Genomic DNA, 19,447 nt, shown 5'->3' with positions numbered 1-19,447 from the left:
GTATCTTTTCTCTAATTGTTCAACTTTACTGCCATAAAGTTATTCAGGATAATTCCTTTCATTGCCTTCAGAATTTATATTGATATCCTTTATTTCATTTCATATTTAGCAATTTTGTTAATATTCAAATGTTTTGGGGTATTATAGTTATCTTATTGCTGCTGATTTCTAATTCCATCCCATTCCTGTCACAGAAAATATTCTGTACAATTTCAGTCTTTTGATACTTATTGGTACTTATATTATGGTCTTCCATATAATCTCTTGGTGACTATCCTACGAGCATTTTTGTGGAGTTCTATAATGTCAATGTTCAAGGTGGTTATAGTACTAATTAAATTTTATATCCACTTAGCCATTATTTTTCTAAGTTGTTATTAGATCCTGAAGAATGGGTATTAAAATCTGCAACCAAGATTGTAGATTAATCTACTTCTTCCTTTAGTTCTGTCAGTTATAAACAATATTATTAAGTACATGCCCATGCAGGATTTGTCTTCCTCCTTAATAGCTACTTTTCGCTTATAAATGTTCATTTTTATAACTGATAATGTCTTGAAGTATACTTTAATAATAATATAGTATGTAACCTTCCCAACGTTTATTGTGTATTCAGCTGTCTTTTCCCCTCCTTTTACTTTCTTTCAATTAGTGATTTTTTCAAAACTTAAAAAAAATTAGTATCTCAAATAATCTCAGGCACGTAAGTAAGAAAGATATTTTAAAAAGTTATGTCCTGCAAAACTGTTTTTAAAAATCCATTTCAATTTAACCTACATTTTCCAAAGTAATAGCTTTCAAATTCTGATGCAGAAAAACTACAGAGAATCAGGTCACACCCAAAAATTTGCTTCAGTCTTCAGAAGTGGGGAGGAAGATTCTATAATCTTTCTTTTCCCCACAAATATGATAGTACACTTGAGTACAGATGGCTGGTACACACTTTAAATCTACCTCATCAAAAGTAGTGCTCTTTAAAATGCAAATTACGATCTCTATCTCCTACCTACTCAATCCGAATCTAAAAGGTCATAACCTACAAATCCACATTTTAATAACTGCCCAGATGATTCTTATCATCAGTTTAGACTTCCAATTTTCAATTTAACTGTAGAGTTTAAAAAAAATCCTTCTAAATGGGTGCTAACTCATGAACAGCAGGCTAGTATGCTAAATTTAAAATGCCCCAAACAAAACACATTTACATGTTCAATCTCTACAATTTTCTCATAGATTCTCTACCTTCACATCACCACCTTCTCCCTTCCCCTAATTTTCAATATTTCCCAGTCTCTGCTCTGTGGATTTCTCTTGAATTGACTGCTTGTGTTACATTTCCCCCACAGTGACCTTGTTCAGACTTTTATGATTGCTAGACCAGTGGATCTCACCTTTGGCTGCATACGAGAATCAGAAATGAAGCTTTTAAAAATCTTTCTGCTTTGGCCACATCCCAAACCAATTAAATCAAACTCTCAGGGGGGAACAACCAGATGGAGTTGCAGATAAAATACAGGACACTAATTAAATTTTAATTTCAGATAAACAATAAATACTTTTTCAGTATAAGTATGTCCCAGATATTGTTTCTATATTTGGTAAATAATTCTGGCAACTCCACACTCTAGCATCTGTAAGACTTTAATTGCTGAAATGTAGGTACAGGATCAAGTCAAATATATAACCTATTGTGAGTTGGGGTTTAAAAATTCTGAGGGGTGCCTGGATGGCTCAGTCAGTTGAGTGTCTTGACTTCAGCTTAGGTCATGATCTCCCGGTTCATGGGTTCAAGCCCCGCATCAGGCTCTGTGCTGACAGCTCAGAGCCTGAAGCCTGCTTCAGATTCTGTGTCTCCCCCTCTCTCTGCGCCTCCCTGCTCATGCTCTGTCTCTCTCAAGAATAAACATTAAACAATTTTTTTAATTAAAAAAAATAAAAAATTCTGAAAGCTATTCCTTTAGATCAGGGGTCAGCAAACTTTTCCTGTAAAAGCCATAGAGTAAATACCTTAGGCTCTGTGGATCATATAGTCTCTTTGGCAACTACTGTACTCTGCTTTATAGTACAAAAGTAACCAGCGACAACGTGTTAATGAGAGTGTGGCTGTATCCCAATAAAACATTATTTATAAAAATAGGGGGTTGGCCATATTTAACCCACAGGCTGTAGTTTGCTGACTCTATTCTAGACTATCAGATCATTTCAGATCTCTACTTTGTTATTCAATATATTATTTTTCTCAGCTTTACATCACCTGGAAATTTGAACAGTATGAAAATAATACTCACGTGTATGAAAATAAAACTAACTCAAATAGTCCTTGAAAATATAACCCAGAAACATACGTCTGGAAAATTTCTTCAAGGACTATCAGTAATTAATTCTTTGGATAATATTTCTACATCCTGCCACAAGGATATCATAGACTACTATTAATAACATTTATTGAGTGCTTATTTTATGTCAGACATCATGTTGAGAAATTTACATACATATTCAATAACATTATATATTCTCACAATGACTCCTTGAGGTAGATACAATTATGACCTCCATTTTGCACTTCAGGAAACTGGGACACCATTAGAGAAGTGAAATACCTTGCTCAAGATCTTAGAGCATTAAATAGAGAAATCTAGATTCAAACATAGGTCTGCCTAATCCAGAGATCAGATTCTTAACTACTGTACCACAGTAATTCCATCTATCCTTAATAGGCTACTTATTTTGGATAGTTCTCTGACCTACTGGTCTAACACTGCAGCAAAAAATCTGAGTATTACATTACTGGTTCTTACCTACACTGCATAAAATCTGAAGGGAACTAAAATTCAAAAAGTTAATGACTGTAAGGGATTTTAGAGTCTAATCCAATCTGTTCATTTTAGACCTGTGAAAATTAAGACCCAGAACTGATGAATTCTTCATTGACAGCCTTAACAATTTTACTTTAAATAGGAATTAGATGACATATATTTTTTTTAAATTTTGTTAACGTTTATTTACTTTTTGAGAGACAGAGCATGAGATGGGGAGGGGACAAAGAGAGAGGGGGAGTCACAGATTCCGAAGCAGGCTCCAGGCTCCGTGAGCTGTCAGCACAGTGCCCGACGTGGGGCTCGAACTCATGAACCACGAGATCATGACCTGAGCCAAAGTCAGATGCTTAACTGACTGAGCCACCCAGGCACCACTAGATGACATATTTCTAAAAGTCTTCACTTTTCCTCCTTAACCGAAGTACTGGTTTCTCAAAGATTCCACATTGTATATAGCACATATCAGAATGTTAATTCAAAGTAATCAGAAGGAATAACAAGCAGATTTATTGTTTACTTATTACTGTTTTTGTCACTCAATGTAACATAACCTTTACTTTTATTTATATGTAATGCATTTAAATATAAATGGCACAAAAAATGAATAACACATAAATGTGACTATACATATATTTCCAAAGCTTATATCCATTAATGAACCTCAGAATCAATTGACAGATTAGTACTCTGTTCCTGTTTTGATACTTCTCTATGTTTTTCTTTTTAGTTTGTTACCTTTTAAGAGGCTGTTAAATTATAAAGTAGATATCATTGTAAAGACAACAATTTTGTGATCAAGAAAAAATATTTAAAGAATTCTGAGTTGCGGGGCACCTGGGTGGCTCAGTTGATGGAGCCTCTGATTCTTCATTTCAGCTCAGGTCATGACCTTGTGGTTCATGAGATCCAGCCTTGCACTGGGCTCTGCACTGACAGCACAGAGCCTGCTTGGGATTCTCTCTCTTCCTCTCTGCTCCACCTTGCTCGTGCTTGCTCTCTCTTTCTCTCTCTCTCAAAATAAATAAACTTAAAAAAATAAAGAGAAAAAAAAAGAATTTTAAGTGTACAAGGGAAAAAAAATCACATAGCTCTCTTCTTATCTAAACACATTAGGTGAGTAAACAGCTAAGCTGAATTAGTGATATTGAAAGCACTGTTTATTGGATAGCTGTTAACCGTTAGAGACTCTCAGTAATAAAATTAGAATCTGTTTTTAAAATAAATGAATGCTTGCAAGTGTTAGTTGAAATGGGTATCCTGATACACTGCTGGTAATGATGCAAACTGTCTATTCTTAGAATACAATTTAGGAGAATTAATCCCCTAAACAAAAAGGAATTGGCTTTAAGGCCAAAATGTTCCTCTAGGACAAATTTTTATTAACTATATTTATACACAATCACCACTAATAGTCCTAATATCTAAGGGCATTATGGCTGGACATTCTGAACAGTGTGGAAAAGGGATACCAAAAAGAGGCCAGATTGTGAATAGGAGAGAATACATAACTACCAAATATAATTTCATGGGAAAAAACTAAGAAATGATAATTCGTGTGACAGAAGAGTAAGCCTAAAAGTATGAAAACCCTTAAAATGTATTACATTTTAATTCACCATGAAACTAAGAAAGCATCATCACCAATTCCAATACAACAAGATAATAAAATATTATTGAATTGTAAACACTATCTGATGTCTTAACTACCTCAATACAATGCCTTTAATACCTATGTACTTGAGTAAAAATAATCTTGAAATACATTAAAACAGAAGGAAAATGGCACCAACCAAAACTGCAATAAGATGTAAGATGAACTCAGATTGCAAAATCCTCAGTCAACAGAGATGTGGTTCATGCTTTAAAATTAAAAATAAAATTTATTAAAACGAATAAAGTTTCTAATTGCTCTGGGTTTCTGAGACAACTAGAATTAAAACTTGCTGATATCTGCACTATTACAGACTAAAAGAAAAATGATTTCACAGTAATGTTGAAACAGATTTTCTAATATGATAAAATATTGAACCAGTTCTTGCTTGTAATACTTGCTTGTTATGAGAGCCCTTCCAACATTTAGAAGATCACAAAGTCAAAAGGTTTGGAGCCATTGGTAGTCCTTGATCATGTGACATTGGATTTCCAATATGGAAAAGGACCAATGAAATACAGCAGAGCTACAGAATGTACAACTTGCCAAATATTTAAACAAAATAACTTCGCTAGGTTGGTTGAGAGTGCTGGTATTCATGATTGAAAGCAATAAACATATTTTACAAACTTACTTGATTTTTAAATTGATTGCAAATTAAATGGCATTACTATCCTTAACTATATATGTCTCACTTCACTGTTTAATTTGATACCTCTAATCATGAATAGGGGTCTGAAATGTAATACTCCACAATGCAGACATATATATTCTTTCTGAAAATTGTTTGAAAAGCTCCTTAATTCCTTAATAGGAAATTGCAAATTGTATTTAATTGTGAGGTTTTTATTTCTTCATCTTAGGAATCCTAGAACTAGTGAAAACAAGGAAGCAAAACTTCACAATTCCATGCTCTCAATCAAGGGTAAATTTTGAAGAAAAGTGGAATTTTGTATTTAATGTTTCTGACCTTGAGTAATTAAATCTAAAAATAAAGAAAGCCTAGTACATAAAGACCTGTTCTTAGGTACAATCTCAACTTCTTTTTGTATTGATTCAAAGACAATGATGCCATTCATACTTTAAGTACCTCAGATGTTTGTTTTCCTAAAATATCAACAGCTGATCACACTGCAACATTATTTTTTTTCCTAACAGAGAACCAGGATACTAACCATCTAGTCTAAGTGGGACAGAGGTGTAATTTAAAGCAGGGTTTCTCAACCTAGGCACCCCTGACATTTGGGGCTGGCTAATGCACTGTCATGGGGGCTGTCGCACGCAGTAGAAGGTGTATAGCAGTAACCCTGGCCTCTACCCAGGAGATGCCAGTAGCCTCCTATGCTGCTCCTCCCGCCAGCTGTGACCACCAAAAAACGTCTCCCAGCATCGCAAATGTTCTCTGAGGGACAGTCATCCTTGCTTGAGAATGAATAATTTAAATCACCTCATCATTAAAAAAAAAGAAATCTTACAAGTTCAAGAACTGTCAGTCATGAGAAATTTAGGTAAAAACGATGAATTGATCTAGAACAGTTGCCCTTAGCATACTATAAACGTATGGGAACTCCTTTTGAAAGTCTAAAATTACATTGTCCAAAATGGTAGCTCCTAGACACATATACCTAAAGAGCATTTAAAAATGTAGCTAGTGTAACCAGTTACTGAACTTTTACGTTTATTTAATATAATGTTTTATTTAAGTATAACTAACATACAGTGTTATATCCATTTCAGGAACGCAACATGATTCAACAATTCTATACATTACTCATGGTAAGTGCGGTCACCATCTGTCATTAAATGTTATTACATTATTGGCTATATTCCCTATGTTGTACTTTTCATCTCTGTGACTTATTTATTTTATAACTGGAAATTAGTACCTTTTAATCCCATTTATCTATGGCACAGACCCTCCACCCACCTCCCCTCTGTATTTAAGAGTCTGTTTTTTGGTTTCTTTGTTCTTTTTTTTTTAATGTTTATTTATTTATTTTGAGAGAGAGAGAGAGAAAGAAAGCATGTGTGCAGAAACGTGGGACATATTGTGGGGGAGGGACAGGGGGAGAGAATCCCAACCAGGTTCCATGTTCAGCACAAATCCCAACACTGGGCTCAATCCCACGACCATGAGATCGTTACAATCTGTGCTGATATCAGTCAACTGACTGGGCCACCCAGGCACCCCGTTTGTTTTTTATATTCTACATGTAAGTGAAATCATATGGTATTTGTCTTTCTCTGACTTATTTCACTTAGCATAATACCCTCTAGGTCCATCCACGTTGTTGCAAATGGCATGATTTCATTCTTTTTTATGGCTGAGTAATATTCCTGGTTGTGTGTGTGTGTGTGTGTGTGTGTGTGTGTGTGTACACACATACACACCACATCTTTATCCACTGATCTATTGATGGCACTTGGGTTGTTTCCATATCTTGACTTGTAAATAATGTTGCAATAATAAACATAGAAGCACATATATCTTCTCAAATTAGTGTTTTTATTTTCTTTGAGTCAATTATTTAATGTAAATTTATCAGTATTCAAATTGAGATGTGTTACACATGTAAAATACACACCAGATTTGAAAGATTTAGAATGAATAAAATAATGCAAATTATCACTTTAATAATTTTATATACATTATGTGTTGAAATGATAATATTCTGGATATAATGGGTTGACTAAAATATGTTATTAAAATTAATTTACTTATTTCTTTTTTTCTTTTCTTAATGTGGTATCAAGAAAATTTAAATTTACATTTGTAACTCCTATTACATTTCATGGTTAGCATGGTCTAAAATGTTTGATGATCTGTCCAAATATGTACTGACTATTAAGATACATAATACCAAAAAGTTATTATGAATTCAGTGAAATATTTCAGTGATTTTAGATTTTACTTAAACACAACAGCACCCACAAACAATACTTAGATTGTTGTATTCTTAGAACTATCTCCAGCCTAAAGTCTGAGATACACTTATCTGTAAACATATATCAAAACTGGTGATGATGTAAATTCATAAACTGAAAAGTACTGACTCTAGAATCTGTTTCCAATGATCTTCCATTCAATTTTATTAATTATGCTTATATTTAGGCTGAAATGAACTTATCTTTTCTGTCTCTGTAGGAATACCATTGTCTTTCTTCTTCCCAACTTCACTACAAACCAATAGCAAATAACAAAGCTCTTCTGACATTTCAAAAACATTCAACTTACAGCACAAAAATAACCTCTTGGTCATTAGGTCTTCTTCTTTTTTTTTTTTTAATGTTTATTCATTTTGAGGGAGAGTGAGGGAGAGAGAGAGAATCCCAAGCACACTTTGTGCTGTCAGTTCAGAGCCCGATGCGGGGCTTGATCTCACAAATGTGAGATCATGACCTGAGCTGAAATCAAGAGTAGGATGCTCAAACAACTGAGCCACCCAGGCGCCCTGGTCATTAGGCCTTTCATTTGCCCTACCAAACTACTAAACTCTCCTAAAATTATATTAAAATAACTTTTTTTGACTCTTAAATTTTATGACAAAATTATCATTATTTTGTTCTACCATTTTCAATTCTATCAACTAAGGTAAGTAAAACCTTAATTGCATTCAAAAGGGTCCTTGAACTTCTGGTTCTGATTCTCATTAATATTAAGTTAATAGAAAAATAAAAATCACATTTGCATAAGCACACAGTGTCATTAATAAGAATAAACCAAGAACAGATAATGAGAAATTAGTGGATTGTACAGCTCAGCACATTATTTTGCTTACCCAAAAAAGTATTTGGAAACCCCAGTTTAAAGCATGTGCTCAGGATAAAAGCTTATGGAGATGCTAATTTAATAATTATAAAAAGCGGTTTGACTTCAAAACTATATCAATCTCATGACTCTGCATTTTGTTAAACACATCTATAGGTTGCATAATCTATTTAGTAAGTAGCCAATTCCACATTCCTATTGTGGTTTACTGATTCAAAAAGCTTAATATTATTTCCAAAAATTTTTAAGTGTAGAAACAATGCCACAAAACCTTTTTCCAGAGTTTATCAATTGTGGCATAACTAAATTATTAGAAAGTTTATGCTTCTTGGAGTTTCTTTTGGAGTAAAAAAAAAAGGTTCTTTTGGAGTTTCTTTTTTGGGTAAAAAGAGAATCTGAAAGACAGCAATCTGCAGGGTTAGAGGAAGCTGAGTTCAGCAGACTATTCTTTAGGACAAAGTTTAAGTTAAAAGCTTCAGGGAATGCTTTACAAAAAGGCAAAAAGTTATTCATCTAGCAAAACTTGGCTGAATCATAAAACTGAAAAAATAAAAAGTTCTGGAAAAAAAGTACCCCAATTCAAATACACAATTAAGTTTAAAGAACATTTAGCTGGTACATCTATTTATATACATTTTATGCTACAGTTATACTGGGCAGTGAGATAAATTACTGCATACCTGGGAGGAGCTGTTGGATAAATAATTTTTATGTGCTGGAATGTTAAATCTTGATTTAAAACCTGCTTGATCCATGTTCTCAATCCTTGTCCAGAATCACCTGATGGATCACAAAATCTAGGTTAAGATAAAACATTCTGACAACACAGTGTATTTAAAAGCAGTCTATAACTCTCATATCACACAGAGGCTGGAACAGGGAATAAAAAAAAATTTCCATAAATAAAAATAACTGCACAGAAACCAATTTATCAACATGAATTAACTGGTCAGGTATAAACAGCCAAAAATAATTTAGATTACTTTACTCGTAACTTCAGCACTGATCACTTTATGAGTTTTAAGTTTCTCCTTTGTTTAAGGGTACAACAGCAACAAATACATGAAGTAAATTATTTTTTCTAAAAAAAAATTCTTTATCTGATTTTAAACACTGCCATTTTTTATCTCACCCTTAAAAAGAGTAACTTTTTAAAGTGTATATAAACTTTTGTACTTGGAACAACCTAAAACACTTTTCTTGGTTAAAGCAATAAAATCTATCAAAGGGATAGTTAGCATACTTTTGTAAACTTGAAGAAATCTAAGTTTAATTTCGATAACCTGTTTACATGATGTAAAATAATGATTATACACCCGAAGGCTGAAAAGTAACCAAAATCCATGCAAGAATTAAGGTATGGATATTTCCATTAAAAAAAAATGGAAGAAAATATAGGTCCATCTTCTGTAGTCCTGAAGAGGAAATTTTAAAGGTGACAACTTTTAATTTCTTTTAAATCAGTTCATTAAGACATCAATTCAAAATATATCTATGAATGCACATCAATGTGTCAGGCAGTGAGGGCAAGATGAGGAAGAAAAGAGTCCCTGCTCTCACTGAGTATACAGTTTATTGTGAGGGGCAGACAGTAGCCGAGTAACCATACGTAAACATTAAAGGCAAATGTAACCACTGTAAGGATGAGACCCTTGGTGCTGCCAGTGTTTATGGTATTCAGAACTGCCTCAGCGAAGGAGTGCAGGGATAACATTACCCGAATGTAAGCTCTGCAGAGCAAAGGTCACTTTGCACTTTATCCCCTGAGTTATTTGTTCACATAAGGCCTAGCGCACAACTGACACAAGCCGACACAAAGTTTTAAGGTCCACGGGCTGGTGAAAAGGGAAGGGCACAAGGAAAAAGCATCTTGGACAGGATATGGCGAATGCGAAAATCCTTCATTGGAAGGAGCAGGATGACGTCAAAGAATTGAGAGAAAGAGCAGGGAGTGCAAGATGAGGCTAGAGACATCCTCAGAGCCCAGAGCTAGCTGCTTTTTGGCAGAAAGGTGGCCACCTTTTAAGATGGCAGCTGTGTGAAGGGAGGGACAAAAGTGGGCGTGAGGAGATCAATAAGGAGGCTACTGTTCAGGTGATGGATGCTTAAGTTAGGGTTCTAGCAATGAAATGTACAGAGATACTTAGGAGATAAAATTAACAGACATTGATGATAGGTTAGTTATGAGGGGTCAATGGTGGAAGGTTTCAAGGACGATGGTGGGGTTTTTGGCCAGGATAACTGAGTGAGCAATGGAACTACACACACTGAGATAGGAAATGCATGAATCAGCAGGTTTATACTCGCTGAGTGTGAGGTACTCTTCAGAATGCATACAAGTCCTCTACCTGGGGTTGAGCAAACTACAGCCAGCTGGAAGACAAAAACCATAAGAACGACTTTAACAGTTTTTAAAGTTTATTTTATTTATTTTGAGAGAGCGAGAAAGAGACAGAACAAGCAAGAGAGGGGCAGAGGGAGAGAGACAGAATCCCAAGCAGGTTCCACGCTGTCAGGGCAGAGCCTGACACAAGGCTCGATCTCAGGAACCATGAGATCATGACCTGGGCCGAAAGCAAGAGTTGGACACATAACCAGCTGAGCCACCTAGGCTCCCCCAATTTTTACATTTTTTTAAGAATCATTTAAAAAAAAATGAAGGAAAAGAAAGGAGAAGAGGGAAGCAGAAAAGAAGCCATTATATGGCCCACAAAAGCTACAATGGTTGCTATCTGAGCCTTTACAGAAAGTTTGCCAACCCCTGCCCCACACCACCTGTGCCAGCACCCTTTTGGATATCCTGGCCTACTCCTCTCACTCCAGACAAACACGCCTGACTGCCGTTCCATGTCGGAGAACCTACCTCAGACCCTCTCTCCTGGCTTTTCCCTGTCTGCAACAGTCTAGCCCAAAACCTACACGATTGCCTCACTCAAGTCTAACTTCTGAAGTGTCACCACTGTAGTGAGACCTACTCTGACCACCTTATCTAAAATTATCACCTCCTATACCTCCCATCCTCCTTGCCCTTAGAATTTACTACTATCCACTCGCTCTATAATATTTCCTCCACTAGAATGTAAGTTCCACGACAAGGGAATTTTGTTTGTTTCGTTCATTACTATATGCCTGGAGCCTAGAACAGTGCCTTGCACAGTGGCCATATAATAGATATTTCTTGAATGAATGGGTTAATGAATGAGTGATTATTAGGCCACTGGAAAAACATGTCCAGAGCTCAAAGGAAACTTAGAGACACACATGTATATCACCATACAGAGGAAAAAACAGAATCCTTGGGCATATATGCACATTAGCTGGGGAGAAAAAAAACAAAATGAAAAAAAAAATAGGACCAAATTCTGAGGAACCCCAAAATTAATGGATAGAAGAGAATGCAAAATACACCAAAAGGAGCAAACAGGTAAAAAGAATCAAGAAAGTGTTTCAAGAACACTGAATGCTGATGGGGATGGCTCAGTCAGTTAAGCCTCTGAGACTTCAGCTCAGGTCATGATCTCACATTGGTGGGTTCGAGTCCCACACTGGGTTCTGAGCTGATAGCTCAGAGCCTGGAGCCTGCAGCCTGCAGCCTGCTTCGGATTCTGTCTTTCCCTCTCTCTGTGCCCTTCCCCTGCCTGTCTCTGTCTCTCTCTCTCAAAACTAAATAAACATTAAAAAAACATTAATAGTTGCTTCCTGTACTGGCCTTACTCTTCAAAAAAAAAAAAAAAAAAAAAAAAAAAAAAAAAAAAAAGAATACTGAATGCTGCTGCTAACAGTTGAAATAATGAGATAAGAGGATGACTGAAAAATGTTTATTACATTTAGCAACACACAGGTTACTGGTGACTTTACTAAGAGCCAACTCAGTTCGCAGACACTACAGGAGGAGAAAGCAAGGCACGCATGGTCTGTGTGAACCTTATAGTGCAGTGTGGAATACAGACCTTAAATTAAGTAATTACAGATATGAATACCATTAAAGGAGCATCCAACAGAGTGAATTAATCTAAGCCGGGAAACTAAACAAAGCTAATTAAACTATTACTTGTGTTTATCATCCTGAAAGAAGATACTTTTGTATTTTAGGAGTAGGAAACGCTCAGATTAAGCTATGTATTACTCACATTCCCCTATATTCTTCTATCGCTGGCATATCCTAGAGAAGGTCAGACTTTTAAAATTAAAAAAAAAAAAAAGCTTCTAAATTCACTTCTTCAATCTTAAAAAGCAAAACTTAATGCCACAAAGCAACATCCATTCATCCATTCACAAGGTCTGCTTTTTAAAAAGCTGGCACTTTATTCTAAGAGCAAGGTAAAATTGTCACAATTGGTTTGACCATATTTGGAGTAACCAGAACCCAAACATGTCCTGTAACATAACCACATATAGTAAAGTCTAATATAAAATCATACTTTCAATAAGGGTCTTATTTACTACAATGGAGCTCTAACTATATAGGAATTGCATTACATTTGCATAATTAGCAGAATTCTTTGGATAAATTCTTTGTTCCAAAGTACAAAAGAAAAAAATAATATATATACTTTTATATTGTACAAATCTGGATTTACAATTTATGAAAACATCGGTAATTTGAAATTGAAAAGAGTAAGGATAGACGTTAAGCAAAGCGACCCATGGAAAAAAGAAATGTCCAGGAGTATTTCCTAAAAATATTATTAACTTATTTATTATAACTTATTTATTATAAAATATAATTAATTTATTTATTGAAAAGATTATGGTTTGGGGAATTTCTGGATGCTTATAAATGAACGCCCTTGGAGCCCAAAATAGTACCAGTAACAGTCTCTTAATTGGAAAGCACTGGTGTCATCTTAGACACCCCACCTCACCTTCTAAATATATCTCAGCAGCCAAATTTCCCTTTCAACACGTTTGGCCAGTTTCTTCCTATTTCCAAAGTGATACATCCTAGCTCAGAGTTTTTCCACGTTACCCCTTCTGAAGTCAGAGAGATCTGAGTGGGAATCCTAATTCCATGACCACTCACAGTAATAGCCAAGTGACCTTGGGCAAACTTCAGCCTATTGGGACTCATTCTTAAAACGAGAATACTTCCCACAACAGCCCATTTCCAGGTTTCCACCCGGTACCTTTCCAATCCCCTTCACTATCCAATCACCATCTCTTGACGCCTACCAAAGTCTCAGCTCAAAGCCCACGTTCTCGGTCAAATCTGACAAGCTCTTCATCTTCCAAATGCCTTAATATGCCTAACCACAGTTTTTTCCTTACAATTCTCTTGGCAGTAAATCATGTACCATCTTGTGATCTCCCGTCCACTGCTGACTCAAACTAATTGAATTGTTTTTGTTTTTAACTTTAGGTAGGCGCCCTGAGGACACCGGCTGCATCTCATTTCTTTAAAAAAATATTTCCCAAGAACTTATTCTGGGCCAAGCACTAGGGATGCAAAGATTAAAACAAGGGTCCTTACTCTTGAGGAAGGGAAAGTGAAGTGAGAAAGACAGACATAAGTAATTACAGATGAGTGGAAGAAATGCTATACCGAATTAAGCACACGTCACTAAGGGCGGGCAGTGCAAGGAGAAGATTTACCCCTGGGACTGAGAGCTGACTCGGTGCTGTATCTTGGGGGCTTAATGACAAGAGAGGAAAAGAGGAAAAAGAAAGAAGGGGGAGCAGGAAAGTGAGGAAAGGGAGAAAGGCACTCCAGCCCTGGCGCAGTGCCTCACAGAAAGTATTAATAAATATTAAGTTAACTGTCTGAAATGTCTACAGTAGTATGGGAGACTGGAAAAAGAAAAGCAATGGCAAACAATCCAATGCGGTTGAAAACCCAAATCACTAATAGCTGACCCTGGAAAGTACTAAATAATTTATTTGTCTCTAGCAGAGAACTTACCTTACTAACTTGCTCTGTTTAAACTTGAGGGAGAACAATGGTGGGGGTAGGGGAGGGTAGCAAGGGTTGCAAAGAAGAGTATATTGTAGATGGAGGGATGGCCGAGGGGCGGGACACAGGGGCCATCAGCGAGGGCGGTGGGCCAGTGACCACAAGATAGAAAAAGGAAACACACGGTGGGGAAGGCTGGGGACAGATTACCAGGCCTGTGTGTCCCCAGCCACAGGGCTAGCGAAGGGAGGAGGGTCGCCCTCTCCGAGTCCACCGAGCCCTAATGGGCCCAGAGCCTAGGGCAACACTGGGGGACCCGAGGGGAGGACGATTCCCAAGCAGAAAACTAGGACGTGAAACTGTAATCCACCTGAGCCGTGCAGGAAGATCAGCGAGGCGCTGTGCCTCCCAGCTGGCGACACCATGCAACGCTGCACGCGAATTGAACCCGACGCAGCCGCCATCGCTGCCGCCCGAGGAATTTCGTGGGCCCCGCCCCTCCACCGCCCCGCGGGCCCGCGCACGTAGGCACGCAGGGCGCGCGCCCGAAGACGCGCCTGCGCGGTAGGGCTGGTGCTGTGGCGCTTCTGGGTCAAATCTGAGGCAGGTCCCGTTTCCGTGAGAGTTTTTGGTTTTGCTGAGGGTGGTATTGTAAAGGTGACAGCTTCGCTAAGCCTAATGGGTATATTTGTTTGCTGTGGGATTTTTAGCTGCCATCCTGAAAGTCAGGATTGCCTTTTTATTTGGAGAAATAAGGTTGTTATTCTGTTCAAAATTTAACAGATATAATCATACTTCACCTTCTTTGGGACTTGAACAGGATGTGTGTGGCTTTTTATATGCAAAATAAGACAGCTCTATAATAAATCTGTAGTTTTAAAAAACAGTTTACACAGCAGATCTAAGGAGGTACCGTTTCACACCCATTAAGATGGTTATTATTCGGAAAACAAAATATATGTTGGTGACGATGTGGAGAAATTGAAATCCTGGCGCATTGCTGATGGGAATGTAAAAATGGCGCAGCAGCTGTGGAAACAGTTTAGTTTTTCCTCGAAAAGTTAAACAATTACCATATGAGCTAGCTATATACTCTGGTATATATGCAAAAGAAATGGAAGCATGAGCTCAAACCAGTATTTTGTGCACCAGTGTTCATTATTCACAAAAGCCAGAAGGCGGAAGCAACCCAAATGTCCTTCAGGGGATGGATGGTAAACGAAATGTATACACGTAAGATGGAATCCCTGTGATGGAATGTTATTCAGCCTTAAAAAGGAATGTAATTCTGATACGTGCTACAACATACATGAACCTTGAAGACAGTATGCCCCGTGAAATAAGTCAGACACGGAAAGACAAATATTGTGTGATTCCACTTAGATGAGGTATCTGGAAAGTAGAGGAGGGATTACCAAAAGCAGAGGGGAAGGGGGAATGGGGATATGTTGTTTCATGGGTGTAGAGTTTCTGTTTGTGATGATGAAAAATTTCTGGAAATCATGATGATGGTTGCACAACATTGTGAATGTCCTTACTGTCACTGAGCTCTACGTTAAAAATGGTTGAAATGGTACATTGTGTGTTACGTACATTTTATCACAATTTAAAAAAATTTTTTTAATGTTTATTTTTGAAGGAGAGAAAGAGACAGAGCATGAGTGGGGGAGGGGCAGAGAACAAGGGTGGCATACAATCCGAAGCAGGCTCCAGGCTCAGGGCTGTCAGCACAGAGCCCCATTAGGGACTTGAACCCACGAGCCATGATATCATGACCTGAGCCAAAGTCGGACGTCCAACCGACTGAGTCACCCAGGCACCCGGTCACAGTTTTTAAAATACTAAAAATAAATGGAACTACCTTCTATCTGAAGACCTAACCATAGACATCTTCTAACACTGAAGTCTGTAGACCCAGCAAGTGGCTCTTTCTTCGTGTAAAATTCAACAAACAACCCAGTGGAACTTTAAGTGCCATTAAACACCAGCCTTCCATTCATAGTAGTTGGCATCATATTTAAGCAATTACAACTTACCTTTTATTTGTTCATGGTACTCACCCTACTCCCAAGTGGCTAAGTTGCTTAACATCATGAGCCAGTTGCCAAGATAAGCTCTGTGCTATCACAGTGTTGGACCAATGCTGTCCATGGGAATGGTCCTACATGCTTTTAGTTGACCAGATGCAAAAGGAACTTCGAGTCATTTCACTCAAGACTATAGATCGCCAGCTGAGAGTACTGAGAATGAAGTCATTAGAAAGGACAGACTGGGATGGACCTCTGATAACCAATTCTTAAAAAATACTTCTGTCTTCAGGCCTGCCTTCCCCACATGAAGTCTCAGTAACTCTGAAGAGCAAAGTGAGAAGAGGGCAGTGTTACACTGGGAGAAACCACTTGGAGATGTGCCAGGTGAGGCGTCGAGTTCTACTCTTAGAACTCTGTTACTGCCAGAGAACCTGGCTGCGCATCACCGTGTTCTTCGAGATAGCAGAAAATCAGGAGCGTAATTATTTGCTAAAGTAATACAGCTAATATAGCTAATGTAATATAGCTATATCACTATTGTTAACAGTGATACTAAACAGCCGAAATTCATTGGGACTTAGTAGGGTGCCCGGTGCTGTCATAACTAAATTCCCATAGAAGTCTGTACTATTGCTATCTGTTTCTGCCAGTGAAGCTCAAAGAAGTCAAGACCCGGCTCAAGAGCATACTGCCAGTTACCCATAAAGCCTGGGCTCACGTATTAGGCCTGACTCCAAAGTCCAGGTCCTTAACCGTTACACATTTACACATTAGCTCACAAAAATAAGACAGGATATACCCCAGCTATTTTAATTCAAAAACAAAAAACCCTCCCCCGCCCCCCCACCCCCAACACACAGGCCCCAAAATACTTCTGGTATTTGAACGGTAGCCCTTTAGAGTCCCACTGATTAGGAGTTCTTATGTTTTCAGATTTCCCCACGTCTCCTGGTATTAGTTCCTGGTTTGTTCCTTAATGTGAATGAAACCCATTTTGAGCAGACAGAAGAGCAATACCGGAAGTCTGGGATTCTGAGTTTCACCTAGAACGTGAGTCTTCCCAGATTCGGGATCATTGTTAGAATAAACTAGATTTTTTCTAAACCCAATCAAAGTGCTCTTTTATTCCCAGTGATTTAAATGCTTAGATATTATTGCTATTCCTTTCATCTTTATTTATAGAACAAACAGAAGGTTTTAGATTACTATATTTAGAAATGCCATCTGGTAGGCAAACTATTGAACAAAAACGTTTTGTTCCTTTCATGTAACTGCATTACTTTGAAATGTAATTAAGTTTCAGGATGGTTGTTTGCTTCTTTTATGGTGGATCTTTTGCCCTATTGAACTTGGGGAAAAATTCTCCCTCGAAGATTTTTATTCAGCCATTCTTTTACTCTTTGTGTAGCTCTTAATTTTTTTGTTGTTACTCATTTGCTCTCAGACAGTCTATTTGCCCATTATATTTGATGTACCCTGTTTTTGGTAACTTCAGTGTCTAAACTAAGAAAATCTAGTAAACGAAATAAAAACAAAAAATAATCTCCCTTTTTGTAGGGTTTCAACATCTTCCGAAATCTAAAGATATAAATGGCAAGGTTGGAATTTAGTTTGCTCTCCTCCTGTGAGCTTAGAAGTTCTTTAGGGCACACTTGTTGGCTTTAAAAAAATGGTTGCAAGATTAGTCATTGAGAGTAATATATTAGATACTTCCAAACGATTACAGTTAAGCTCACATTAGTCATGCAGACAATGCACAGTTACGCATCTTGTTTTCCTCAATCTTGAGCATCAAGTTGTATCCCCTCCATTTTTTATCTGTTGAGTTATTTAAAGGGACAGAGAAATACATGAACGTAAATAATACATACACGTTAAACGAAATGGCCCAGTGGTAGATAATTTGTTAAATTTTGTGAATTAACCAAGTAAGGTCCTTTATATCCATTTATGGAAGAAAAAGTAGAAAAAACTTAAGTATCTTATAAATATCTTCTAAAACAGTAAAACTAAACTCTTTAGAAAGGAATAGTTATATGAGTTTATAAACTTTAATATAGCCATCTCCTCAGTTCTTGGGAGCTTCAACTTGCATTTGTCATTCTAGATACAGTCCTTTTAGGTACAGGTGAGAGGAGTCCCCCTACTTCATCCCACGAGTCCTACTAGATATGCACGGCATAGATGGGGTCTTTTTAGAAGAGATGGGTCACCTGAGGCATTGTGAGCTGGGCTGAGGCAGCACTGGGAAGGTGGACACATGAATCACTCAAATATAGACTAAATGCAGTTTTGGTTTTGGAGCATGGGTATTTGTCACTTCGGCTTTACTATTAACAGTCAAAGTAATTCCCACCAAAACAGTGTGCAGGCCCAGGGTGAGGACTGTGGAAGTCCCTCCTTCGAACATAGGCTGGGTGGTCAGTATAAACGCCTGGACACCGGAACATGTTATTTGCATTGCCATATGACTCTTATTTAGTAAAGGGATTTTCTCCCTTTTGAACACCTCCCCTGACCAGTTCTCATATTCCCAAGCTACTCTCTGGAAATATTTCTTAATCAACTTTCTCCAAGTCCTTATAGTAGTCTTGGGGTCCCTCCATTGATCTTCATATTGCCTGTGTACTCTAGAATCCATTCTTTGTTCTCCTTCAGTAGACCTTGATAGCTCTTCAAATTCAGAACAATAACTATTAGCAACTCCTAACCAGATCCTGTTTCCCTGAGGGCACTGAAGGTTAAATCTTCAAACTCTCCCATTTGCTGAGGGGACTGTTGGATTCCATACATCTATTACATAGACAGGGAAGTAAAGCAAAAAGAGTAATTTCCCCATCAATACAGTCTGAACATCTATATCCTGATACATTCAGTTAAGAGAAGATGAACTATATATGTAATCGTAACAGTATACAATGAAAAGAATATTGAAATGGTACTAAGGAGTTCTTCTTCCAGCTTTAGGAATAACAAGGTGACATTAAACAGGCCATTTAATCTCTTTAATGTGTTTCTCTAACTGTGAAATCAGGGAGTAGGGCTTGATAAGCTTACCAGTTCTATGATTCTAGGATCACGAAAGTTTAAATATGGAACACTTGCTATTTTTATACATGTACCTCTTCTATTTAATTCTGCTCATAAAATTATGGCTCAAAACTCTTAATTGTACTGCACATACTCCTATTTAGTAGTATCAGAAAGATCAGCAATTATCATTTTCCTCCTTCCTTGTATGACAGACTGACTTAGCAACCTTACTCTCCCTTCCTACTTTTTCTTGTT

General features: G+C 37.3%; 1 protein-coding gene across 1 annotated transcript in view; it reads right to left on the bottom strand.

The window, feature by feature from the left end:
• LYPLAL1 (lysophospholipase like 1) overlaps positions 1-14,619 on the bottom strand; it is a 38,436-nt gene extending 23,817 nt beyond the window's left edge. Inside the window, exons 1-2 of the mRNA XM_042925544.1 lie at positions 14,500-14,619; positions 8,920-9,019 (exon numbers count right to left, since the gene is read on the bottom strand). Of these exons, the coding sequence (XP_042781478.1) occupies positions 8,920-9,019; positions 14,500-14,593 (194 nt within the window). The 5' untranslated portion in view covers positions 14,594-14,619. The remainder of the gene's footprint in view (positions 1-8,919; positions 9,020-14,499) is intronic.
• Positions 14,620-19,447: the final 4,828 nt, after the last annotated feature.

This window comes from Panthera leo, chromosome F3, assembly GCF_018350215.1.
Source record: "Panthera leo isolate Ple1 chromosome F3, P.leo_Ple1_pat1.1, whole genome shotgun sequence".
Taxonomy (NCBI): Eukaryota; Metazoa; Chordata; class Mammalia; order Carnivora; family Felidae; genus Panthera; species Panthera leo.
Note: the sequence above shows the minus strand (reverse complement) of the source record. Positions and strands in the feature narration are given on the sequence as shown.